This window comes from Peromyscus eremicus, chromosome 10 (assembly GCF_949786415.1).
Source record: "Peromyscus eremicus chromosome 10, PerEre_H2_v1, whole genome shotgun sequence".
NCBI classification, from domain to species: domain Eukaryota; kingdom Metazoa; phylum Chordata; class Mammalia; order Rodentia; family Cricetidae; genus Peromyscus; species Peromyscus eremicus.
The window spans coordinates 1391727-1418568 of record NC_081426.1 but is presented as its reverse complement, the minus strand read 5'-3'; the positions used below and the strand labels follow the sequence as shown (position 1 = coordinate 1418568).

General features: G+C 43.7%; 1 protein-coding gene across 2 annotated transcripts in view; it reads right to left on the bottom strand.

Annotated features, from left to right (window-relative positions):
* The window catches only part of Sptbn1 (spectrin beta, non-erythrocytic 1), a 174225-nt gene that overhangs the window by 39610 nt on the left and 107773 nt on the right, over positions 1-26842 (bottom strand). For both annotated transcript variants that reach the window (XM_059275169.1, XM_059275170.1), the window contains 14 exons: positions 20180-20353; positions 18132-18223; positions 16132-16212; positions 15647-15762; positions 12934-13046; positions 12048-12235; positions 10482-10599; positions 8996-9154; positions 8087-8389; positions 6302-6455; positions 3891-4761; positions 3657-3794; positions 2188-2944; positions 1361-1563 (listed from right to left, as the gene is read on the bottom strand). In XM_059275169.1, the coding sequence (XP_059131152.1) occupies positions 1361-1563; positions 2188-2944; positions 3657-3794; positions 3891-4761; positions 6302-6455; positions 8087-8389; positions 8996-9154; positions 10482-10599; positions 12048-12235; positions 12934-13046; positions 15647-15762; positions 16132-16212; positions 18132-18223; positions 20180-20353 (3467 nt within the window). The remainder of the gene's footprint in view (positions 1-1360; positions 1564-2187; positions 2945-3656; positions 3795-3890; positions 4762-6301; positions 6456-8086; positions 8390-8995; positions 9155-10481; positions 10600-12047; positions 12236-12933; positions 13047-15646; positions 15763-16131; positions 16213-18131; positions 18224-20179; positions 20354-26842) is intronic.

The following is a 26842-nucleotide window of genomic DNA, read 5'->3' as shown; positions in this document are numbered from 1 at the left end:
CATGTGGAAGAACAGGACAAAGTCCATTCACAAAATGAGATTTTTTTTTTTTTTTTTTTGGTTTTTCGAGACAGGGTTTCTCTGTGTAGCTTTGCGCCTTTCCTGGGACTCACTTGGTAGTCCAGGCTGGCCTCGAACTCACAGAGATCCGCCTGGCTCTGCCTCCCGAGTGCTGGGATTAAAGGCGTGCGCCACCACCGCCCGGCACAAAATGAGATTTAACACTAGGAAAGAGGGAAGTCTTTTTTCTTTTCCCTGAAAGATTAGAATTGCAGGATTTTTGGTTCTCACATTCACTTAAGATTTTGACAGAATTTTTATCTGTTTTTAAAGGCAACACATACAAAATCATAGTAAAAGTTATACTATATCTTACAGACACACCCTTAGAACACGTAGTAAGAAACATCCAGCAGTTACAAGAAACTGGAGCTGCTAAACCTGGCAACAGAAGCACCCCCACCCCCACCTTATGTCTTATGTTAAGCTGACCAGGCCCAGATTCCCAAAAGACCTTTTTAGATGTGGAAAGCACGCACTGGGCCCAGCAAGCAGTTCTTTTGAAGTGCACAAGATGAGGAGCCCAGAGATGGGTCTCAAAAGAAGACCTTATACTCAGTACACGCTGCAGACAAAGGAGCAGTCAGAACACAGACTAACGACTGACCTACGTTGGCCAGCCCTGAACCGACCACACTAGTACATCCCAAATTTGATCTGTACAGGCCTCCCACTTTAACCAGTACAGGGCAGGACTCAGATTCAGAGTATACTGACCTTCAAAAGCCAGGGAGACAATCTTTTAGAAAAGAGAAGAGGAGAAGATGATGTCAAACTACCTAATCTTGGAGAATACCCTATATGAAGAGGAAATGTCCTTCCTATCATCAAGCGCGCACACACACACACACACACACACACACACGTACTATGACAATATCACTCATGCCAATTTTCTAAGAAAGGGCAGATACCACTCCTCCATGGCTCTCTTAGGTACTCAGGACAAGCAGCTTCATCTTCTTCCTGACCCGTGTGTGAGAAGTGTCTTATGGATGAGTGAGAATGGGGCGTAGGCTAGGAAAGTTCTGGCTCTCAAGGTCCCACTCTGCAAGTCTGCTTATGGCACATAGCACGTACAGGTCTCTGGCCAAGGACTAGTTTGGTTTCCCTGGCTTTCTTTTGAGGACATCTACACATGCTTTATAAGAATCACACTCAGTAACCATGTATCACTCACTCATTTTCTGGGTGGGTAGATGTAATTTTGATTAAGTACCTCTATTCTGCTCACTGGGAAACTCAAACCCACAGTTCCAAGGACTTTGGGTCAATGACTCAGAAGTATAAAAAATTGTACCTGTCATCAATAGAGTCCACCTTCTCCTGGATGCGATCTGAGTTGATGTTTCCATCGCTCACCAGCCTTCTGCCCGTCTCCACAACAGCATTGATCTTCTCCTCGTTGGCATCCATGGTGGTCATGAAGTCCTCTTGTTTTTTAATAGCTGCTTCAGCTCCTTCCAGGGTGGTGGGCATTTCAGTATGAGCCAAAACATACTCCTTGTTTTAAAAGAAAAAAAAAAAAAAAACCCAGAATGACATGACATATTTATAAAGAACTTTTCCCTAAGTGGTAAATGTTAAAAATTGGTTTCCAACAATAAGCAAAGCTCGGTCTGTTGGCTCTAACAGTCCTCGCATGTTCACAAAGGAATCAGCTGCATTCCCTCTATATTCTCTGATACTCTTGATGTTGGCAGCCATCTTCAGCTGCTTTTATTATTGTTTTTTTAAACTCTCTTCTTTGCTTTGTATGCTTGGGTGAAATTCTTGATCTTTCTAGAAAAATAACTCCCCCAAACTTGTTTATTATACTCTTTAAATTGAGCTAACACCTCACAGAATGTTGCCAAATTAAATGGCGTGTTCTGAGGACCTACTACAACAGTAACTGCAATAGAACTATCCTTCCCAAGGCCAAACAGCTTCCTCAGAAAATTTCCATTTGAGGTCCTTATGTCATGAGGGATTTCAATGCCATTAAGAGTCCTGGGGGCGGGGCTTTTCAAAATAATACATCTAGTTTCATACAGGCATGGTGTAAACCTGTGGCTTAGTGAAATTTCAAACATCAGTCAGGGCCTGTTTCAAAAGGAAGGAAGCCAAGGCCAAATCGAGTATTACCTGGTTATTAAGGAAAGCTTCAGCTTGTTTTGTGTCCCGAAGGAACTGCTGGTAGGCATGGGACTGGGAGAGAAGATTCTGTCTGTTCTCCCACATTTTGTGGAGCTCATTCCAGCCAGTGTCTAAAGCCTGCAACCGCTGCCGCAGAAACATGTACTGGGCATCGGTCTGTCCCTGGGTGACCATCTCACCCATGTCCCTCATCTTCTGGTAGTCTTCCTCATAATTGTCAATCTCATTTTTGATGTTCTCATGCTGTGTGAGAAGCTTCTCTGCCTCAGTCAGGGTGTTGGGCATATCCTCTGAGGCGATAGCAGTCTGGGTCCTGGAGAGCCAAGACTGGAAGTCATCCAAGTCCCGCAGGAACTGCTGCAGTTTGCTGGCTTCCCCCAGGGAGGCCTCACGGTTCTTCAGGGTTGTCTTCATTTCCTCCCACACATCACTGATCTCGGCCAGCCGAGACAGGATGGCTTGAGCCTGGTCAGGGTGCTCAGACTCCAGCTTCTCGGCTTCTTTCTGCAGGTCGCTCAGTTTCGCCTCAATGGCCACCAAGTCTCGTTCCATGCCAGTCAGCTTGCGCTGCAGGGCCATGACACCTGCCAGGTCGTTGCCAAGGTCTTGGGTAGACTCAATGACCTTGGTCTTTTCCCGGATCCAGGACTTGGTTTCGTTACACTCGAGGTGGTAGTTCTGGATGCTCAGGGCAGACAGCAGAGCATCCTTTTTCCTGTCCACCAGCTCTCTGAACTGACTCCACCTGTGAACGTAGAGAGCAGCATAAAGAAGGAGAACAAATCTATGGTGGGTACTGGAAAGAATAGTGAGAGTTGAAGCTGCCTCACTTTTTTCCTTCCTTCTTCCTGACTAAATGCTTTCATTTGTTTGTTTTTAAATCATGACCCAGTAAACATCCGTCAAATGGCTCAATGCAATATAGTGAACAGTTACAATTCATCTGTCCCACAGGGTCTAGTAATTCTTATCTGCTGTATTCATCATACACATCTTAAAACTGCTCTGAAGGAACATTTCCCAAACTGACTGTAACCTACTCAAAAATGTCTGTTTAACAGACAAGTGAGAACAGGACAAAGGTCTTCCCTGATAACGGAGGCCTTTTCCAGCTTCACCAGAACCTGCTCTAGACTTCATTTAAAAGGGACAACACAGGTTCTATCTTGCTGTCTTCTACCATACTGGGTACGGGTCACCAAGGCTCTAACTTCAATTTAGGGAGAAGCAGGGACTGGGTGACTTGACTCATGTCCCGAATGATGTTACTTCACCCTAAAAGCCTGTTCTTGCAAAACATGGCTGCGAATACATGGAAAAGCAGACGCCAATGTCATGACATCTGTGCTGCAAGGCCAGTGACCTGAGCAGGAAGTTCCCGGTAACAGGGTTGGGCAAGTGCCCCACCCTCCCCGGACTCAGAGGGGCAGTGGGCACACTGCTGAAGCCATGCGTACCTGGTGTTGAGTTTGTCCTGCTGAGCTCTGATTTCCTTCTCACTGGGGTGGCCACTGTGCATCAGCTGCCGAGCAATCTGGTTCACCACAGCAACCCGGGAAGCCTGGTTGTTCATTTCGGGTTCTAGGCTCTCAAATCTAAAGAATGCAATTCAACAGGGTAGTGACTTCCATGACCACTGGTCACATGTGTCGGTCCACATCCTTTACACCCAGGTAGTAACTTCAGCTTACCTGTGCTGGATGACTTCCAGGTCTTCCAGCTTCTCTGGGATCTGCATGTTGTTGAGCCACTGTTCCTTCTCATCGATCCAGAGCTCGCAGGCATCGGCCTCGCTGAACATCTTGTACAGGGCCAGGGTGTCCTGCAGAGCCTGCTTCCTTAGCCGCGTTAGCTCTGCCACCTCCTTGTAGCGCTCCTCAATTCCTGCCAGGCGGCCCCTCACATCTGGAGACACTGCATGTGCCTGGGGAAGGGCACTGGCTTGCTCATGCAGTGTGTCAATAGTGGGCCTGTAGTTGGTGATCTCTTCTGCTACATCTTTATGCTTCTTGACCAGAGACTGTGTGGAGTACTCATCATGGCCCACGTCATTGCTGGAGACGATCTTGAGGATATCTAGCATCCAAGCGTCGATGTCGTCAGCATCAGCCTGGAACTGGTGCAGTAATGAAGCCTCCTCTAGGCGCTTCTTACGGATGGCTGAGAGCTGCTCCAGGTTGGCCCATTGCTCCCGGATGTAAATGATTCTTTCACGGATCTTTTCTGATCCAAAGTGTTCTTCTGCAATCATGTCTTCACCTTCTTTGATGGCCTGCTCAAAGTGGCCACTACGACCACTCATCTCATCCTCAAATGCCCGGTGCTTGCTCAGCAGGCGCATAACACTGGTCAAGTCTTTCCCATAATCATCAGAGGACAGAATTTTCTCCTTCTCCCGTATCCAGCCTTCCTCTTCTGCCATCTCCCAGAAAAACTTCCAGAGGCGACGGGACTCTTCCAGGCGAGCCCTCCGCTCCGCGGCCAGCTGACAAAGCTCTTGATAGCAGAACTCCATGTGGGCAACACGGTCTCGGATGACCTGGGGGTCGCAGGGCTTGTAGCCTATTCGAACACCAAGGAAAGAACGCTGAGTATCTGAGTGAGTTTCCAATAGCTTCCTCCTCATCTGCAGACCATGTTCAAGCTTGGTTACAGGTTTAGGTCTAAGCAGTGCTGTGTAAAAGGCAGCAGGATATTTCCTGAGATCCCAACTTGTTGTGGAATATTTGTTTAACCGTGTAAAACATTTGTCTAACTATATAAACAAGTGTCGTTTTACCTTTGCCTATCTAAGGCACCAGACTGGTCTCATAAAAAGCTGAATGGCCAATATTGAGAGAGGGAGAAAGAAAAGGAAACAAGAGGGAGAGGCGAGAAGCCAGCCAGACACGGAAGAAGCAGGAAAGTAGGACATACAGAATGAAAAAAAGGTAAAAAGCCCAAAGAAAAAATGTAGGTGAATAGAAAGGTTAAATTAAGTTAAAATAGCTAGTGGGGCAAGCCTAAGCTAAGGCAGAGCATTCATAATTAATAAGTCTCTGTGTCATTATTTGGGAGTTGGTTGACGGCCCAAAGAAAATGCCAACTCTACTGACTAGAACAGGAAGAAGGGGCTATGCCATGCACTGCTCTTTTGGCCTAACTGTAGACAAAGATCACTTATAAATCAAGGAAGCACATGAATCATATGAAAGAAGGCAGCTGTGTGTGGTGATATTCTATTTGTACTCTAACAAATGAAGCTTGCCTGGGAATCAGAGGACAAAGCCAGCCACTATATCAGACATAGAGGTCAGGCAGTGATAGCACACGCCTGTAATCCTAGCATTTGGAAGGCAGAGATTCATCTGGATCTCTGTGAGTTCAAGGCCACATGGGGAACTGAGCCAGGCATGATGGCATATGCCTTTAATTCCCAGCACTAGTTAACCACAGAGGTCTGTACAGACAGACAGGAAGTGATAGAGCTGGACTGTAAGAGGAAGTGATGTAGCTGGGCAAAGAGAGGAAGTAAGATAACAGGGCACAGAAAGGTATATAGGTGTGAGTATACAGGAAGTAGCTCTCTTGGGCTGAGGATTTCCTAGTGGTAAGAACTTGTGGCTGGCTTGTTCTATCCCTCTGATCTTTCAGGTTTCACCCCAATATCTGGCTCCGGGTTTTATTAATAAGACTGCTTGGCAATTCATGTTACAGCTGTGTTTACTTGGTTCTTAAGAAGCAAGGCCCAACAATCCTTCTAAACATCCTCTAAACAGCATGTGACGGGTGTCACAGCTGTGAGCTCCTCAAGTAGTCATAGTAGGCTGTTGGTACACATCTTTATTGAATACAGACTGGCAGCATTTTTCCTGCTAGATGCCAAAGTTCTCAAAACCAAGCAGCATCTGAATCTTTAAGGAAAACGTATCTATTTCAGAAAAAGAGACAGTGCCAAGTATTCAAAAACTAACAAACAAACCACTGTGCTGCACACATTATAACATGGATGCAGAATTCCTCTCAGAAATATACAATGGTGTAGTGACTTACAAGTCCTGTTGCCACACACAAGGTGTGTACTCCACTGTCGAGGAGATAATTTGGAACAGTCCATTCTTACCTTCCCCATCTGTTGCAAATTTCTGGGCAGAGGCATTCACACCTCTTACACGCTCTGCTTGGATTGCAATGTCTGCTTCAACCAAGGCATGCTTCTGTAACAAGTCTTCTACACCAAGCAAGTGTTTGCCATAGTCTTGAGATAGCAATAGCACCTGTGCACAAAGGTCAACAGAAATGACATCTGTGACTACAGCTTTGACTTCAGTGCACCATCACCTCTGAGCACGCAGAGTCAGCATTCTCGAAGTACCTTCCCTCTGGCTTGCCACTGGCCATCTTTGGACAAGACAATGCCAAGTTAAGTCAGAATAAAACAAATAGGAGATCTAAATCAGGAGAGGTACAATAACCAAGGACCATCCACCTTAGCAAAAACAAATGAAATTCACATTAAAAAGCACAGAACAGAAAGGGGACATCCCCCACAGGAGCGTATTGACATGTCTTTATGCTAGCTATGTAATCAACAGGAGAGTCCACTTAAAAGCTTGTACACCACATCTATAACCAGTAAGGAGACCACGGTCAGGAGCCAATCTATAACCAGTAAGGAGACCACAGTCAGGTACCACATCTATAACCAATAAGGAGACCATGGCTAGGTGCCACATATTTAACCAGTAAGGAGACCACGGTCAGGAGCCACATCTTTAGCCAGTAAGGAGACCACGGTCAGGAGCCACATCTTTAGCCAGTAAGGAGACTATGGTTAGGTACCACATTATCATTTTGAAACTCACTGAAATTTTCTTGTTCTTCATTTAGCTTGCCAATTTTTCTCCCATCTACCATTTCACATCGCCCCACATAAAATTTCTATTTTATTCTTAAGATTTCTCAGAAAACTATATTAACTGAATTATAGTGTGCATATCATGATTTATAAAACGAAAATCACTTTTTTGCTAAACTTTATGAACATTTCTTTTTTAAAAGGTCAAAGATCAAACCTTAGAACACTGTAAGTGTGGGACGACAGCAGAGGGAATTGACAGTTATCAGCTGACCCTGTCCCTCTGTCACCACAGAGCAAAAGGTAAGACACAGGTGAAGACTGACATTCAGAAACAGAGCTCTCTTCTGTAAGGAGCGCAGTATTCTGAGAGAAAAGAGAACTGTCTAAACACTATTTTCTTCTGTCTCAAGGATAAAAGCCTTTCCACTCAAGAACTGCCAAATAAAGATGGCGCCCTGCGGTTTGCATCAAAAGATACCGGCAGGCACAGGGCTGTGGGGCTGTGGGGCTGTGGCATGACGTTACTGCCAGCAACGGAGCTTGAGAAGCACAAAGCAGCACGGCAACCCAGCCTCCTGCCAACTGCACCGCTTCACCACACTCCCACCTTCTCAAGCATTAGCTCCATAAGAGGGTGAAGAAGGGTGGTTCAAAGCAGATAAAGCAAAACAGCACTAGAGATCTGAATTCCGGCTTCCTACTCATGGCCTGAGCTCACCACCACCCTTCCATCTGCATACATAGTCCTCAACAGTATTACTAGTACACAGAAAGACCAAGTTAACAGTGAGGAAAAAAAAAAAAATCACAATTTGTTCTCTACACTGGAATATATTTAAGATAGATCTAAGTCACTGCAACAGATTTTGGCTATGAAGTGGTCTCTGTTACAACTTTTCCACAGGGCTCATCTCATTTAGCTTGTGAGCTTGTAAGCAATGTAGCCTCACTCTGGCTTTGCAAAGGGCCCAGTGCATGACTTCCACAAGGAAAAGGTCTGGCTGAATCAGCTCTGGCCTCCCCTACTTTCTTTTAGTCAAGTGTTACCTTCATTTCATCCATCCAGTCCATAATGTAAAGCATTTCCTGGAATATCTTTTGCAGTCCCAGGTTCATCTCCAGGCGCTGCCTCCTGGCCCTGAGCAATTCCAGCAAGTATTCCCAGAGCCGGATGACATTGTCCTTCCTGGCTGTAATGCGCTTGATGTCATGGTAGTTCTCTGCTTCAAGTTCCCTGGCCACAGCCACCACAGCCTGAACACGTTCTTCATATGCGGCGATGTCGGTCTCAATGGCCTCATGTTTTTTGGTGGCAGCCTCAACTGCGGGAAGGTCAAATCCAAAGTTGTCCTACAGAGAAATACAATGAAAAGAACTGTAAGGGGTGGGATTTGGGGGGTGGGGCGGACAGACACAGTACGCAAGCCAACTCTGCCTCTGGAGTCTCCTACGTCATTCGTTTTTCACTTCCCTAGGGCCCTTAAAAACTCCTGGTCGAGTTCAAATGTCTTCCTAACAACAAACACATCAACAACTTCTCACTTTACAGAGAGGCCTGGCTCACATCCAGTACCTGACTTAAGACACTGATGCAGGTAGGAATTTGTCAAGCCTAGGGAAAAAAGCTGCTTTCGTATTTCATGACCAGTCTCACTGCCTTGCGGGGCTGGCTGGTCAAATGTTGAGGGAAAAGAGCAAGGGGAACTTTTAAAGCTTACATGAGTGTGAATGACTCACACACTCAGTGTCTCTGAACAAACTGCTTGAGCTCCTTCCAAGTCTAAGACAAGTTAGACAGACAGACAAGAAAGAGTGTCAGAAATTTTAAACATCCTCTTTGTGGGAAATAAAAAGTCACTGGCCAGTAGTAACTTCACAGTACTGGAGGTTCTCTTGGGGAGGGCCAGTGTTTCTTGGCTACTTCAGAAAAACTTGCGTTAGTAATTTGGACCGAACCTGAGACACCAGACGCTGGTTTTCGCTCAGCCATGTCTCCCTCATAGCTGCCTTGCGATCGAATCTGCGGGCAAGCTGTTCCAGTTTTTCCTGCCTTATGAGCTCATTGCGCAGAGCCAGCTCGCGCTCGTGTTCTGCTTTTTCCAGTCTTTCCCAGGCCTGCAGAAGTGGGGAGAGAAAAAATAAAAACATGGTTTCCTGTAGTGTTCAAGAAACCATCCTTGACTATAGCAGCAGCTGAGTATTGTTAAAAGGATCAAAGAATTTGAAAGGGAAATCCTGTTTCTATCCTTGAGAAAAAGATATTTTTCTCTCTCAACACAGCCTTATGGGAACACTCCCTTATCAAAGCCAAAAAGATACTGTGTCATAAGCTTGGGAAACAAAACAGTTTGAGGATAAGGAGCAATACAACTATAACTTCTAAACTGACGTTCCTTAGGGCAAACATATTAGAAATCTCTTATTCACTCCATCCATCCACTCTTATTCATGCCACATTTTAAAAATTCAACTTTTCTTTCAAAATTCTGACTGACTGTCCCCACTAAATTCATTCCTGAAAATGTCTTACTTCATGTTTTTAAAAAAAATTCCAAACATCAAATGCTCAAAGGATTCTGTGTGCAAATGAACGGAGTTCTGGATTTTTCTAATTTCCTTTTTTTTTTTTGTTTTTTCGAGACAGGGTTTCTCTGTGAAGTGTTGGTGTCTGTCCTGGAACTTGCTTTGTAGACCAGGCTGGCCTCGAACTCACAGAGATCCGCCTGCCTCTGCCTCCCAAGTGCTGGGATTAAAGGCGTGCGCCACCACCGCCCGGCGATTTTTCTAATTTTCATTTGGATATATACCCACAGTACAAGTCTATACTTGTAGGCATACTGGGCACAACAATGGATATGGTTGGTCTGACAGCTTCTCTTCTCTGATGGAGGCAAACAGCATCGAGAGCCCACGACCTGGAGAGATTCCAAGCATGTGGAATCAAGCTTCCAGTTCCCCTCTGTCATGTGAAGGTGTATGAGTTGACTGCTTCACACAGATGAGGGATTAAACTGAGTATCTGGGTAAAAGGTGAACCCTGAGCCGAGGCTGTTGACAAAGTCTTAACATTGTCTGCGGAGCTCCAGTGGACTGACCTACCACAACTCTTTTTCTTTTTTTTTTTTTTGGTTTTTCGAGACAGGGTTTCTCTGTGTAGCTTTGCGCCTTTCCTGGGACTCACTTGGTAGCCCAGGCTGGCCTCGAACTCACAGAGATCTGCCTGGCTCTGCCTCCCGAGTGCTGGGATTAAAGGCGTGCGCCACCACCGCCCGGCATGACCAACCACAACTCTTTGCTGGGCCTCCTGCTATCCTTGGCATCAACAGCAAGGGATGCTGGGAGTGACCCTTGCATTCTCCTACACTACTAAATCATCAAGCAGAGAAAACCTGAAGCCTGCTGGATGGAAGAACCAAAACATGACCACATGGGTTAGCTTCACCTTGTTGATATCAGAGATGAGCTTCCCTTCTCGGGGCATGTAGACCTTCTGGTTATTAGCTCTCATCTTGCTCTGAATTGTGAAAAGCAGCACCTCCAAATTCCCCTTCTCAGTAAACCTGAGTAGAGAAAATCAGCCATAATCATTATTGTACCTTGTTCTTTCAAGAATGAAAATGCATTTCTTACTTGAGAAAAACGTATTTCACACAGTCATGAAATCCACCTATCTCTGGTCTGATTTATGTAAAGCTTGTATTAGTGAGACGGCAACACATCAGTCAACTGGCCCTTATGAACTTTGGAACTGCGGCATCGTTTTGTGGCTGTTTTTATATTTGAGGACATCAAGGGCACAAAGTTAATCACCTAGACCAGTGGTTCTCAACCTGTGGACTGCAACCCCTCCAGGGTTGAAGGACCCTTTCTCAGGGGTTACCATATCAGATATCCTGCATATCAGGTATTTACAATTAGTAACAGTAGCAAAAATATAGTTATGAAGTAGCAATGAGAATAATTTTACGGCTGGGGTCACCACAACATGAACTATATTAAAGGGTCACAACAGCATTAGGAAGGTTGAGAACCACTGCCCCAAGACAATGGATTTACTTCATTCACAGAGAGAGAGAGAGAGGGGTGGGTGAACAAATCAGCAATAATTATTTCAAATATCTAAGCTAAATTTTCAGTGGGTTTCAGAGACCTCCCTCACCAAAGAATTCACAACTGAATTTTCAGAAGAAATAAAAAGGAGTTTGGAGAGATGGGTCAGCAGGTTGAGAGCACTTGCTGAGTGTAACGAAGGAGTGGAGCTCAGCTCTCTAGCACCTGCATGAATAGCTGGCACAGCTACACTGATCCAACAGCAGGAGGGTAGCAGTGACACAGGAAAGTGAACAGAGCAGAGCGACAGAGCAGGACACCAGGCATCCTCCTCTGGCCGTGTGTACACAGACGTGCATTTCCGAACACATGTGGGTGCACATCACACATGAAAAAGAAAAGAAAAATCAACTTTTTTAGGAAACAAAACTTGATTTCAACTGTTATGCAATGGTTGCCTTTACCTAACACAATACTTGATAACAGGGTATTTTCCTAGACCCACTCAGAGTTTTATAACATACACTGTATCACTAACTTTTCTTTTTTTCTGAGACAAGATCTTGCTATGTAGTCCAAGTAAACCCGACCTCAGGATCCTCCAGACTCAGTGTTCCAAGTGCTGGAATTACAGGTACTTGCTGCTACACCTGGCTTCACTGTGTTGCTTTTCTAAAAGCTAAAAGTAGAATTTTAAAAAGACATTGGAGAAGGGACTGAGGACTTGTATCATCCCTTAGGTTCTCACATGGCCTGTGTGTCAATGGTACAGCCTACTGCAAGAGCTCAGGAGTGACACAATGTATGAGAAGTCTCAGCAACTGGGACTCAGCAAGGAGGAAAACAGGACACTGAGTTAACAGAAGGGATGATGGAAGTCAGAAAAAAACAGGTGTCCTGTGGCTGCTGCCATCTCTCCTCCTGTATTAATGACAATTTGTAACAATCTGCCTCTTACTTCGGTGGTTTCTCCACTGTGCGGTAAGTGTTGAATGCCTGAAGCTGCTGCTGGACCCCAACCAGTGAATTAGCAAATTTGCGATTGTTCAGAATGATGATGGTTTGTTCAATCCACTCCAGGAGGTCAGAGGCAAGTGATTCATACTTCTCAATCATTTTCTCTGTTTCAATAGCATTATCAAGCACCTGTAACGAAAGGTCAGGAAACCAATATCCAGATGTCACCGGTCGAGGAAAACGTGCTGCACATGGGTCCACGTGAAACACGCACACTGATGACTAGCTGCCGTAGTCTGTTCCTCGGCAGAGGCATTTTAACTTAGGTGCACCCAGACCAGGCTTATTATCTGTGAGCAGTGACAGCTTAACTCAACTGAACTGGTTCTGAAGCCACTCAACCTCTAAGGAAAGACTATGGTGACTTCTGTAATTCCTAGACAAGCAAAGAGACCTCTGGGTTGGGGCGCAGGGAGAGGAACAAAACAAAATGAACAAACCAAAAAGGGGAGGGGAACTTTGCCACTGAGATGAAAAGGACCTGAGACTGAGGCTTTTTAAATCATGGTGAGTAGGATTTCACGACCATGGCAGAGCCAATTTAGTCAGATTTTCAACAGTCAATTTCCTATAAAGGATGAGGAAAGAGGTTTGTGTCTGAAATTCCCTTTCTAGCGATTTCTATTATTACTCTACTTCTTCTCATTACCCTTTGGGAAAACAAGGATTCTACCTCATTTCTGCCACTCCCAGAGGCCACTACTGAGTACCGCTTACTACTGGCCAAGTTACTATTGGCCAAGTAGAGTCTCTGGATGAAGGGCTCAGATGCAGAGCAGGGAGGTAACTGATGGTGTGCACAAGTGACTACACTCGTGTAAGCTCACCTTCCCAATGCGCTTCCCTTCGACAGCCAAGGCCTTCATCTTAGAGAAGTAGTGGTAGTAGGTCACCACATATGTGATGATGGACTTCTCATCGGGGTGGTCCACGCTGATATCTGTAACCGGAGAGGGCTTTGCTCAGTGCTAATCACCATGCAACCACTGGGGCAGCAGAAGCAAACTGAAACAACTTTCTAACAGCCCAGAGACTTTTTTCCTTTGAAAATTCTGCCATTACATCATTAATTGCAGAATGCAGAAGAAAGCACACCACAGATTCATTCACCACATGAATATCCACAAAACACCTTCTGCAGAAGGCATGTCTGTTTCCTCTCCTTACCCTTAACCCTAACACCAAATGGGACTATGTAGTTAGACACTCCATCTCGGCCTATGGCACATTCTTCTCTGGACATCTTTGTCTCCTTTTACAAGTTAGTGACAGAATTCTTAATGTCACAGTTCAGGCCCTTCTGTTCACATAAACAAATCTGAAATAACGGCTTCCTCACTAGGCTTCTCTGTCCCCCACTCACTTAACCCAGGCTGATCTTCCAGAAGCATGAACTCAAAGGTGCCCTTCAGTGTGAGTGAAGCATGTTCCCTTTAACTCTTTTTATCTTGCTGTAGCTTTTCTTCGCTTTTCCCATCCTTCCTTCAACATTTATCAGGTTTTTTCTAAGTCCCAAGCATCATTCCAGATGTTTCTTATTCCACAGAAAAATATGCCTCTTCACCATTTTTCATATGTGCCCCTACTTTCTGATATTCCTGCATTCCTTACAACTAGTGTTTGTCCGAAATGACCTTCTCTACCCAGACTCACTATCTGGCTCAAAAGGAGCAGCTCAGGGGTTACGTGGACATTTCTCATTCCTGTGGTAAAATTACTGTCTTCTTCCTGCCTTGGGACTTTGACGCACAATCTGCCTTCTGCAAGATATTATTATTTACTCATGTTTTTTGCCTATGAGCCTATATCCTAACCACACCGCCTTCTCAATTCCTACTGGGTTGTCCTATAAGTGGATGGTTAATGTGTATTCACTGAGTAAGGAAACAAATGAATGAGAATGACAAGTCACAGGAATGGTGATGTTGAGAGAAATACTCAAGCTAGGACAGATTAAAAATAAGACATACAGAAGTATGTTTCCTAACAGCTCTGTCAGGTTCTTTTTTCAATACACATTCCACATATATCCTTCTTTCTATTCTGTAAACAGCCCAGTGTTTTAAACACGAGAACCCCAGCCCCACTGTCATCGGCACCAACGGGACCGAGAGCCAGACCGCAGCTAGAGTTCCTATTGGACAGCTCCTGGGTCTCATCATCCTCATCAACGTGCACACGTGTGTATCCAATTTAGTAAACACAAAATGTTGATCTACCTGAAAGGAGTAACAGGCAAAAACCCTCCAACTTGTCTAGGAATACATTTTAATTGATATCCCTTGGAACACTGGACAACTACTGATTAAGGTCAAAACCACAAGAGATATCAGATGCTGTTTTTAGCTCCAGTCTTGTGAGCTGAGAAATATCAATCTCTGTTTTATATTGGTTGGTGATCAGAAAGATTAATGCTTGAGTTAATAAAAAGTCCGTGTAAAAGGAGGAGGGGAAAAAAGAGGCTCATTGTAAAAATACCAAGGGCTAGACCTAAGGAAAACCTTCTCACAGCAAGGAGTGTTAATGAAGACTGATCATAGGTCAAGGGGTTTTAGCTTTCTGTTTACATCGAGAAATCACTTAATGGGTTATCTCAAAGATAACTGTATCTTGGCTTCCTGTAGTAAAACTTATGTACTGGAGAAGAGCAAGAAACCAGCTTGACAGCCTCATGACCTCAAGATGCCCTTGGAGAGTTCAATTTCCCATTCTGTATTTATAAGAACTTTAAACTTTCACACACACACACACACATTTTTGTCCCTCTCTAATATTTGCTTACAGCAGAGAGAATCTATAAGCCGTTAGCATTACAAACTAAATAATCTCATTACATTTTAAATATTTCTCAAAATTAGAAAAAGTTCTTTTGAAATCCCACATTGTACTGGGATCTAGAAATGAGGATTTTATAGGCTTCCCCAGAGAGGTCATCTTGGTCATTTCAAGACAGGCTGTGGCTACTGCAGAGACCCAGATACTAGCCATCAGTTCCACACAGATGTGATATAGTCAGTCATAAGAAAAACTGTGCTACTGTCTCATCTACTCCCACATTCCCTTCCTTATTTAAGCTCCAGCATCCTAAGAGTGCCCTTGTTCTCAATCTCCACTTACCCTCAGTGCACATTCCCATGAACACTGGTCAACAAGCATTCACTGAGTGCCTATGCTAGGCTGTCTCTGTGTACACGAGTGCCAACAACTTCCAATGATACCCCACTGCCTGCTGGACAGCCAAAGGTTTGATGTTTAGCCTTCAGAGCCAAGGCCAGGGGTGTTCTCTACACCGTTCCCATAGAAACCCTCAATCATCAGACTTGCCTTCTTTTCTGGTTCTTCACCTTTACTCATGCCCTCTCTCTCGTACCCATCTTTCAAAGCCTTGTCAAATGTAACCCATCCTACACCCCCAAGTAACTGCCCTACTGGAATTTTAAAGCTCCTCTTCCTTTGATACTTCTCAAGGTGTGCTGCACATGTAAGAGCCCCCCAACATAAGAAGCCTTTACATTAACCTTTCCCATCTCAGGTCCTCACCTTCAGGGTCTAACAGTTTTGTGAGGCCAAGGTGCTGCTCTGCCAGGTTAAACGCATTTTGCAGATTGTAGTGTGCGTTGGATTTCTTCAGTTTATCAAAATCAATCAGGTCAGGCCTATACAGAATGACAGTGGAACACAAAAGAATGTTATACCTTGGAAATAATTCAAGTGTCTAATGAGACATGATAATTACTCCAGAAATGTTAAAATAAACACTTCGTGGAGTAAAATCACAGTATCTCATAATCATCAAGCAGTGATACCTGGCTTCTGAATAATCACCTTTAAAGTTTATCAGGCAAAGATAAACTTTATGAAAGATAATGGAGTGAACTCACACATTCTCTCCATATGAATGCAGGAATGTCCACTATGGCACAGTATCTGAGCCACAGATAGGAGATACAACTCATCCAGATCTACCATAGAAAAACGGCAATGTATCTATGCTTCTACCCTTACCATGATTTCTTTAGACTCACCGGTGTTTGTGTATCAGTGCATTGAAGGCCATGCCATCCCTCCAGCTAGTGGTGAAATTGTGGATGTTGACATTGGGGTACCTGCCAAAAGAGAAAGCACAAGAGCAAAGCCACAGAATTACCAAACAAAGGCTTATGCTTTGGCTAAATGGGGGGGGGGGGGGGGGGCGGGAATAGGCCTGTGTTCATTGTAAACTCAAAGGTTATAGATCAGTAAGGACAATTAAGTCTGAGCATATGTCCTTTTAAAATCAGCTTGCGATGAAGTAAAAATAAAATAGACAGCTGTGTGTCTTTACATCTGCTTGTTAATGCAATTCCATGAAAGATGTGAACTATGTTCTAAATCTACACATCACTCTTACTCAGGAAAAAGTGACCATAATCTTGACGTGTCCACAGCCTTTTGCTTCCTGTGGCTTTGTAGTCCACCCGCCAGGGCTTCAGGACCCATTTCACTGGGATCTGAATCATACACCACTGGATAAAGATGGCTAGGACTGCCTGGTCATGTGATACTCAGCTCTCTTTTTTACATACAGGGCTTAATTGATGTTTTCTGAATAAGAACTTCCCTAGAAAACTTTTCTGTTTAAAACTGGTCCCAAATGAATGGGCTATTTTACTCCGTAATGAATTGCTAGTAACTTTGTATCTGTGGTTGCACAAAGTTTCATACTTGCTTTCATCTGCTTAAGTTATAACAGTGGTTCTCATCCTGCTGGGTGGTTGCAAGTCAGATATCCTGCATATAAGATATTTACATTACAACTCACAACAGTAGTAAAGTTATAGTTATGAAGTAGCAACGAAAATAATTTAATGTGTGGAGGTCACCATAACACGAAGAACTCTACTTAAAGGTTGCAGCAGTAGAAGGGCGAGAACCACTAGGCTATATATACATAAGCTCTTTACAGTTTCCATGCTGAACATTCACTGCTTACACCTATGGGTATGGCAGAGTTTTTTATTTTTGAAAGTTTTTACATTCGTGTATCTACCTGATTGGATTGTTTCTTTTGGGAGGAAGGGGGTCAGAGGATACTTGTGGAAATGAGTTCTCTCACTGCATCATGTGGGTCCCCCAGGAGCTAACTCAGGTCATCAGGCTTGATAGCGAGTGTGTTTATGGCAAGTCTCACCAGCCCCAAGGTAAGGCAGTTTTGAGAACAACCAACTAATTAATCTGATAAAGAATTGGTTCTCATTAAGAACCAAGAACTCTAAAATAATTTCATCAGCAACTTTACAGGATTTAAAAAAAATATATTCATCTTTATTTATGTGTATTATGTGTGTTTGTGTGAGTTTATAGCACCATATGCATGAAGGTGTCCATAGAAGCCCAAAGGAGCTGGAGTTTCTACAGTTTTGAGCCACCTGCTGTGGGTGCTGGAAACAGAACCTGGGTCCTCTGGAGAAGCAGTGAGTGCTCTTAACTGCTGAGCCCTTTTTCTAGATCCATTTTACAGGTTTAATATTAGCTAAATGTCATTAATTAACAAATTAATCATTATGTCACAAAATGTCATTAATTAACAAAATTGCAGTGCTATACAAGTATCTTCAAATTGGGTTTCAGTGAAAGAATACAAGGAAAACCAGGGCAGGTTTACATAACAACTGCTTCTCAGTTTCCTGTGCAAATCTCCCCAAATGACAGAAATTAAAGGCGAAAACTCCCATGCATTTAAAAAAAGTATGTGGGTGTGATTCTTAGAAACGCTCCCAGAATTTTACAATTGAAGATATAATGGTCTGTGGAGCTTCCCTGGTAAACAGAAAGAACTGATTAAGGAAATACGACAATCTCCAAGTATAAATCAGAACTCCTTCCATTCTGACAGCCAGCAGAAATGTCAACATATCAACTGTTTACGTGTTCACAAGACTTCTCAACAGAAGCCATGAAAAAGATACTTGTCAGCACCTTTGAGTGATGACCACAGGGAACGTAATCCTGTGAGATGCCTAGTGCCCTTTGCGTTCACACTCACCCAGCTGTCTTCATCTGGCACCACAGCAGCAATGCATCCTTGGCAGACTTTTTCTCTTTGTTATCTTCCGTCTCTACACTGATATCCTGGATCTAACGTTTAAAAAGAAATATTAAACCAACACCCAAGTCATCGTCCTGACAGCCACTGAGGAACAGGTCTACATTTATATAAAACAGATCAAAGTCTCACCCTGCAGACTATTTGCTCCAAATATCAGTAAGACCTGTCAGGGTCACCTCAGAATCCTCCAGAATTAGGTTTCCTATTCTACGCAGAAAGCCAAAGGGATGACTGGTTGGCCACCTAAATGCCTCTCTAGCACTTAGTAAGATCAAAATGCCCCTGTGGAGCCATCATTCCAATGCAAGGCTTCTCATAGAAACCAGAAAAATATTTTGCTGAGGCACTATATGTATATTCCTGAAAACTGACAAAACTCTGAGACAGAACCTTCTTAAATGCTCTGCTTCCATGCTCTCTAAGTTCACAAACAATTTCAACATTAGACATAAAGCCTGGTCTATGCATCAAGGTCAAACTGAATGACTTCTACCATGTACACTCAAAATTTTAGTTCGGATTAAGAGGCACCTATCAGCTACATGATTCTAGATAAATGCTCCCAACTATCTTCTGTGTTTTTTCTCCTGTAACTGAATTTTGGACAAGAGGCGGGAACACAAATAATGATTCAGTACAATAAAGCCAGTGAAAGAACCTGCACAATGCCGGCCACCAGCACTGCAGGTCACACACTAGGGCCGGCAGCCCGGCTTTCTCAGTTCAAGTGCATTAGCAGGCCCAAGTACAGAAAGGGCAGGCCGACAGTCAGTGTTCCCTCAACTCAGTTCACTCTGAGAACTTTGAAAACGGCTGTGTATGCCAGCTCCCTGACATGGGCCACAGTCAGAATGCTCTTCCATGTTCCCATCACCACAGGCCAAAGCAATAGATGACATTTTCAACAATAATTCGCTTAGCCTACTTAATTAGAATCCTGGAACTGCGCCCTGGGAACCTGAATTACTGAGATGCTTTCTCAATGGCAGCAGTGAAGGTGGATGACAAGCCCCTCTGTAACTCTCCCTCCCCACACAGAGCCGTCCAGAACACTGGTAAGCTGAAGCCTAATCTCAGAACGGCAACAGTGATGGAAAAAGCATTGATCACAGGACAGTCTCAGAGTTTGAACAGGAAAACTAAGTTAAAATTTGATTTTTGATTTTTTTGCCCTCCCCTTTGTGTGAGATTTTTCCTTACTCACAAAAATCAACAGATCCTTATCAAAGAACGAAAACAGGACAGAAAAGCACAAGGACACAGTCATGCAGGAGACAGGAGTGCTGGGGGGGGGGGGGTGTTTGGAGTGGAACCTGATACCAGGGTAAGGACTTTTTCCAGCACTTCAAACTGTAATTGAAGAGCCTGAACACAAAACATGTGCCTAAGCACAGGTGCTTCTCCCTAACACTGCAGGCCTGTCACCCAAGGCAGCCTGAACTGAACCCACACAAACAAGGCTCAAGGCATGGGCATGAAATGACCTTGAGTGTCTTTTCACAAAAGGCTTCTCTGCACAGAGGCACTTCATCACATCAATCACCACCTAGTCAAATACACATAAGGCTTTTGGCTCTCTCCTCCTGAAAACTGCTCCTTCACACCCAAAGGAAGACGAGAAGGTGGAAATGGGGCCCCTAGCCTACATGGCCACAATTCAGTGAAGTCTAGACAGCCTAGAAGTGCCAGCACCAGTCACACTGCTTGACCTTTGCAACTGAAAGCCGAATGGCAGAGGTCAGATGTTCAGAGGTCCAGGAAGTAGTGGGCTGGGGTACACTCTAGCAGCCACACATCACTGAGTCCTATCTGACAGGAAAGTCAAGTCTGTCGGGGACAGTGAAATGCAGAACATGGTAGCTCTGACAATCCTCCAGAGTGGCAGCAGCCCGGTCTCTCCTGGGGGCCCTGTGGATAGGAAGCTCATGTGTGGAAAGTCTGGCTAAGTTCTGTAAGCTGGCAGCCTCCTTAGCAAAGCTCCTTACCTGGAAGCGCAGGATGATGGTCCAGATGAGTCCAAGGGTCAGCCGGTGGTTCCCATCCACAATGTCATGGGAACCCATGTTCTCAAGATGGACTCTCTGCTCCTTCAGGAACTGAAGGGCCTTGTCTACATTCTCCAGACAGTGGATGCGCATCCGTCCCTTCGTGGGTTTAGGCTAGAAACAGAGAATAGAGGTGGAGACAGTTCATCTGGCAGGCAGAGGTGACTCCTGAGGATTACCCTGAATCAGCACGTGTGTTCTCCCGCCCAAACCCAAACTGAAATTTGTGTGCACTCATTTGGTCCAATTTCACGGAGTCTTGGTGCTACTGCCGCCATCCACAAAGGTATTGGTGAGGATCATTAACCATCTTAAGTGTAACAACAGGTTGCTGCCTGCTGGGTTGGGTCATTTTCTAAGACTGGCTTAAGATGAAAATGGGACATACCCTCCAACCAGGAGAATTTTGGAGTGGTAGTTTTATGAGGATAGAGAAGGGAACAAGTAAAAGGGTATGGGAAAGAAAGAAGAAAGGAGAAGAGAGGAGAAGGGAGGGCAGATGAGCAGGGACAAGGTATCTAGATACCTTCAATGTCTGTTCATTTTACATTTATATCAAAATGGAAAAGAAGCCATTGGAAGGGGAATAGTTTAGAAACATCCCTGCCATATTTACTATAAACATCTACTCTATCTTATACACACACACACACACACACACACACACACACACACACACACACAATGTTACTTGGGGAGCTTAGCAGTTAAGAGCACTGGCAGTTCTTCTAGAGGACCGAGGTTCAATTCCCAGCATCCACATCTAATCACAATGGTCTACGACTCCAGCTCCATTTCTGGACTCTGTGGGCACTGTACAAATGTGGTGCACAGACATATATGGAGGAGAAACATCCATACACATAAAGTAAAATATATATAAGCAGAATCTAAAATTTTAAAAATTAAGTTACTGGGACATTTACTTTATCACCTCATTGGACTACCCTTCATGCTTTTAAAACATTCTTTTATTTCATAACTGATGCTCTAGTGAATGACTAACCCCTCTTTTATAACAAAATAACAAAAAAGACATGGCAAAGTTAAATAATACTGGTAGTACAATGCAAGAGAGAGGGAGAATCAATTATAAAGCTTATAAGGCCTGGTAGCATATGACTAAAGCCCCAGCTACTCTGAAATTGAGGTCAAAAGATCCTAAGTTCAAGACTATTGTATTTTTTTTTCCCCCAGAGCTGAGGACTGAACCCAGGGCCTTGCACTTGCTAGGCAAGCGCTCTACCACTGAGCTAAATCCCTAACCCCTCAAGACTATTGTAAACAACTTATTGAGACCCTGTCTCAAAGTGACTGTAATCTAACAGGCTGAGAATAGAACTCAGTGGTGCAGCTCATGCTTAACATGCAAGGCCTCAGGTCCAATATCCACCAAAATAAATACCCCTCACCTTCCTAGAATCCCAGGATGCCAATTCTCTTGTGTTCTGTTTGCTTCAGCGAGGCATTCTCAAGAGTTTAAGGTGTGATATGATACTCAGAAAAATTTGGGAACAATAAAATATTCTTAAGAGGTAACAATGATTTCATCTAATTACATGGATTTCAACATGAGAAACGTCTTAGCTGCCACTTACTGAGCACTACTACATGTACTACTTTCTGTGGTGGTTTATGGCTAATCATATTCAATTCTCACAACAGCCATGACTGAGAGCAACTATTATTCTTATCCTTTTATTGCTGAGGTGACAGTCTATCCAGTTAACCAGTATGTGGTAAGCCAGGCCTCCAAGTTCATTATCTTTAAGTTACACAAGAACACAGAATACAAACCAGAATGGTATGCATTTCCATGTGAATGGAAAGAAAAGACTCAGTTCTTACCTGGGAAATAATTTTAAGAGCTATTTATATATTACTATGCTTCACATTCTCAAAAAGAGTAAGAAAGTAATGACAAAAACTGAACACAAAGGAATAGGGTAGGGGTGTGTCTCTCTGGAATGAACGCTCTATGAAGCTGTCCCTTCAGCTCTGCCAAAGAGAAGAGCACACCATCTAGCCTTCATTACTTATTATCAGATTTCTAGGGTGGCATGGGACCATTCCCATGGCAATACACACATTTCTGTCCTGTATGATTACTGATGGGGCAGTCTCCACTGCCATTCAGTGGAAGTAAGTATGGACATCAGGTTCATGGGGCTAAGATCCAAGTAGCCTTGGCAGGCAGGCAAGTCCTCTAAGGAAATGCCAGTTTCCACTGACTCTCCCTAAATCAATTTCACAACTTCCCTTCACAGCTCACAATCTGTTTATTCATTTATTTATATTTTTTGCAGGTGTTTTTCCTGTTTATCTTTCCATGACACCCTTTCTTGTCCCAAATCTCACCAACTATTATTACCCCAACTCTAGATCACCTTCCATCAGACTCCAAAGGAGAAAGAACTATGGAATGAGCCAACTTTAAGATCTGAAAATATAATTCTAATTGTCTATCAGAGTCACTAGGTCAAGCCCTAACTCTGAGAATCAGTGTTGTTGTGAGCTAATTCTCCTTCCCTGCATGGACTCAAGGCCTTTTGAAAACAAAGAATGGGGTGGGTATTCCCTCCCAGGCCCCTAACTCTACCAATGCCCATGCAGCTTATTTACTTTTTCTGTGTGGAGATTGAACCCAGGGCCTTAAACATGGTAGACAGTGCTCTTTGTAGTACATCGGGATTTACAGACTATGGAATACACACAATGGCAGGGTTTACTGTCAAGAGTCTAGAGGTGGAAAAAAAGATACTTCCTGGAGCTAGTTTGCTTTCCTTTTAAACAAAAGAGGACACAGAAAGGAAAGATTCCTGGCGGGTGTTCAGGGAGGGAAGGAGGCTTAAGCCATCTACCCCACCTTAGTAATTCCCTCCTCTCTTTTTTCTCCACAGAGACCCAAATAAACCTTGAGGCTACTTAGAAAGCAGAACATAGATCTGCGTCACCACACACAACCTGCTTGGCCTGGATGGTCTCTCAGTTCCTGAGTTATAATGTCTTCAAAGCAGAGACTTAATTCAGTGGTCACTGAAGTCACTTCCAGCAATAGAACACAAGCCAGGTACTGCAGAGTAGAGGGCTTGTCATCATGCAAGATGAACTTTAAGTGACTGATGACCTGGTCAAGTGAAGAGGAAGCCAGAAAAGATACTAACTGGCCTCAGGAAAACTGTGTAACCAACACTTACATTAATTATAGAGCCACCCCCACCTTCCCAGCAGAGCATGATAGTGCATATCTGTGGCTGTGGCTGTAGGATGGCGTATTTGAGGCCAACCTGAGCTGTAGCTGTAGTGAGACCCTGTCTCCAAAGAGAAAAGCTCATCTACTGACTATACACATATAAAGCCAAACTCTGTCTTCAAATTCTTCCCTACCTATCAAACGCTGAGCTGATTCAGAAGAGGAAACAAGGGACCTACCTCACTAGCCAGTAAGAGCGCATGGTGATAGTTTATAAACTCTCAAAAGCTACACTCTCTCCAGAGCCAGAAAGACAGTTCAGGGGTTAAGAGCACCGTCTGCCCTTCTAGAAACCAGGTTCGATTTCTAGCACCCATGTGGCAGCTCACAACCATCTGTAACTCCAGTTCTGACACCATCATCTGGCCTCCACAGGTACCACACAGATATACATGTAGGCAAACACCCATACACGTAAATAAAAATAATTGTCTATTTTTAAGGAACTCCAACTAAATAAGACACTTGCCCAACAGCAGAGTCCTCTGACAGACCCCCTAGAACCTTCGTTCTCAGTGTGAGCTTTAGAAATGCTTTCTTCCTAGCTAAATTTGACTTCATGTCCTCTGGCTACTTAATCTGAGCCACTCCTCCTGGGTCCAGCTGAGCCTCACTTCCCTACTAAGGTTCTGTGACACTTTATCTAAAGGGCTCCTTTCCTTTCCTCTTCCTAATCCAGGGCTTTGCTACCAATTCTTTTGGTACTTCTGGATACGGTTCCTCTCACTATTACTTCACTTTCTACATTTATACAAGTAGGTCCCAAATTAGTGGGAGTACGAGTTCTTCCATGGCCGATTGTTCAAAACAAAGTGAAATTTCCCATTTACAAATAATGCTTAGAAAAAGAGCCCAGCTCTGTGATTGATCCACAAAACTCTGTCTCAACAAACAATGCATGCTGGTATTATCACTTAACAAAGGCCTTGAAAGAAAAGAAAGGAAAAACAAAACAAAAGTTCATTCTAAACAGTTCAATGTGGTATTTAAGGCTTAGCAAATCTCATGTCATAGTAATCTTACCTTCTCCACTTAGCTCAAGCTGTTCTGGAATTAATAGTTGCAAAAACCAACAGAACAAACAAAATAAAACACCTATACTTTTTTTTTTGGTTGATTTTTCTTCTAAGAGACTGATTAGTGGAGTAAGACAACAAAACACAAAGGCAAAATCAGTAAACAGCAGGCGATCAAAATCTAATGATATCTGTGACTGACAGCAGGCACTGGGGAAGACCCAGGTCCCTGGAAGTATTTGCTCTCAGTCAGAGGGGCGCTACACCTGGCAGCAGCAGGGCAAAAAACTGGCTATCTTCCCTAAAATTCTTCCTTATCAGAGAGGCCTGGAAGGGTGGGAACCACAGGCAGGCTCTGAACTTGTGCAATAACCTCACCATTTAAGTGCAAGCCTAACGGCATTGTGCCGAATACACACTGGGCCAACCTCTACACTTTCAGTCTCAATCTCATCTGGCCTGGAGATCAAGACCCGATTAACAGAGTGGCGGGTGTAGGTTCTGTGTTCACACTTTTTCCTGCCAAGATGATGCTAGAGTAAACGGTAGTCTATATATTTTTAATAGAATTTTGAAACAAAACCTTCATGAAGAGTTATAGTCTGCTGTGATTTCAGAACAAGACACCAGAAAGGAATGGTTTTATTTTTCATTAACTGATTCCCAATCAGCAACAGTCTTATTGCTCCATGGCCAGACATACCTGAGACGAGAGTATGGGGAGAACACTTTTGCATATCTAGCACATCAGGCCAAGCCTCTTCCCAAGAAGATCAGAATCAAGCAAGGTGGAAGGCTACCTGAAACCTCTGAAACTTATCTAATTCCTTTTATTAGGCTAAAATCAGATAATGTTCTGGATCACTGACTAACACCATTTTTTCAGGTTCACTCAGTAAAAAGACATGCATACAGAAAATTCCCCTCTGTAAAAGAATCTGAAACTTCATTAATGAACTAAGTTTGCATATTCTAGTCACCTAAACATTTATCTACTATCCCCCGCCGAGCTGGTGGTAAGGAATAAAGACTAAATTGCGTAGTAACTGAGACAGGGCTGCAGACGCAGTGCTAATGTCTGTTACCCCAGGCTTTAGATTGAAGGTGCAGGAAACCAGCATAGACTGCACTGGCTGACTGCACAATGAGCTGGGGCATTAACTAACACCAGAAGTGCTAACCATTCAATTAGCTTCGGAATCTGAATATGCAGGAATCCTTTGGGGGCACCGTGAATTCTAACAGCCTCAGGAGCCAAGGACAGAATGTGGTTTGTGTCTCTTCCAGAAATTTCCATACACCAAATAAGAGACCATGATCAAATAAATAGGAGCTTTACCTTACTATACATGGTCTTCTTACTTTTGGAATGTGAGCAATTAAACTGCCTAGTCTATAATTAAAGATGGCTGTTAGGAATGGACCATAAAAAAAAAACCCCAAAATCTCTAGAATTGATTACCTGAGAGGGTGGAGGTGGTGGGCATCTTCCATTCTTTATCCCTATTCTCCTAGGTTTCTGAGTCACTGAAAAAAGGTGTGTGTGTGTGTGTGTGTGTGTGTGTGTGTGTGTGTGTGTGTGTGTTGCTAACAAAAATGAGTATAGTGGTATACATTATAATCTCTGCTCTTGGGAACCTGAGTCAGGAAGACTGTTATGACCTCAAAGCCAGCCTGGGCTGTAATAGAAGACCCCATCTCACCAAAAAGAAAAGAAAAAAAAAAGGGGGCAAAAACTTACTGCTAACAGCAAATGGCAAAGTACAAAAATTATGCTTCGCTAGTTGCTGTTTTGTTTTCCCTGCTTAGATAAAGTCAATGGGGCCCCGATAGTGTATTATACGGACACTGTCATCACGGTCAGTCTTCTTGAGCTGTGGGTATGCAAAGCTAAACATTTTACTTCACACAGCCTAAAAGACTGGACTGTGCTAGAACAAAATTAAATATGCAAACCACTCCCTATCTGTGAGACCTTTTATTATTTTGTCAAAGCTACCATCAAAGCATAAAAAAATAAAAAAAAAATTTACCTGGTTAAATGAAAAAGGGGGAAGGTTTGACGGATAGGAAAAAGAAAAGTCTGGTTGTAAAGATTGTATTTCTGTAAGACACACATCACAGTAATTCTCGCCTAGGCTGTAAAACAAGTCTCACTGCAAAGAACCCAATGAACAACTGTTCTGTTTGCCTCCCCACTGGGACCACTGCCCCACAAAACTACCACCTTCTTGTAGGCATCTGCACAGGGGCTTATTATCTAGTTTGACCAATAAACTCTCAAAGAAAAATGAGGCAGTAACACCTGCACCTCTAGGAATGAAGAGCATGGAG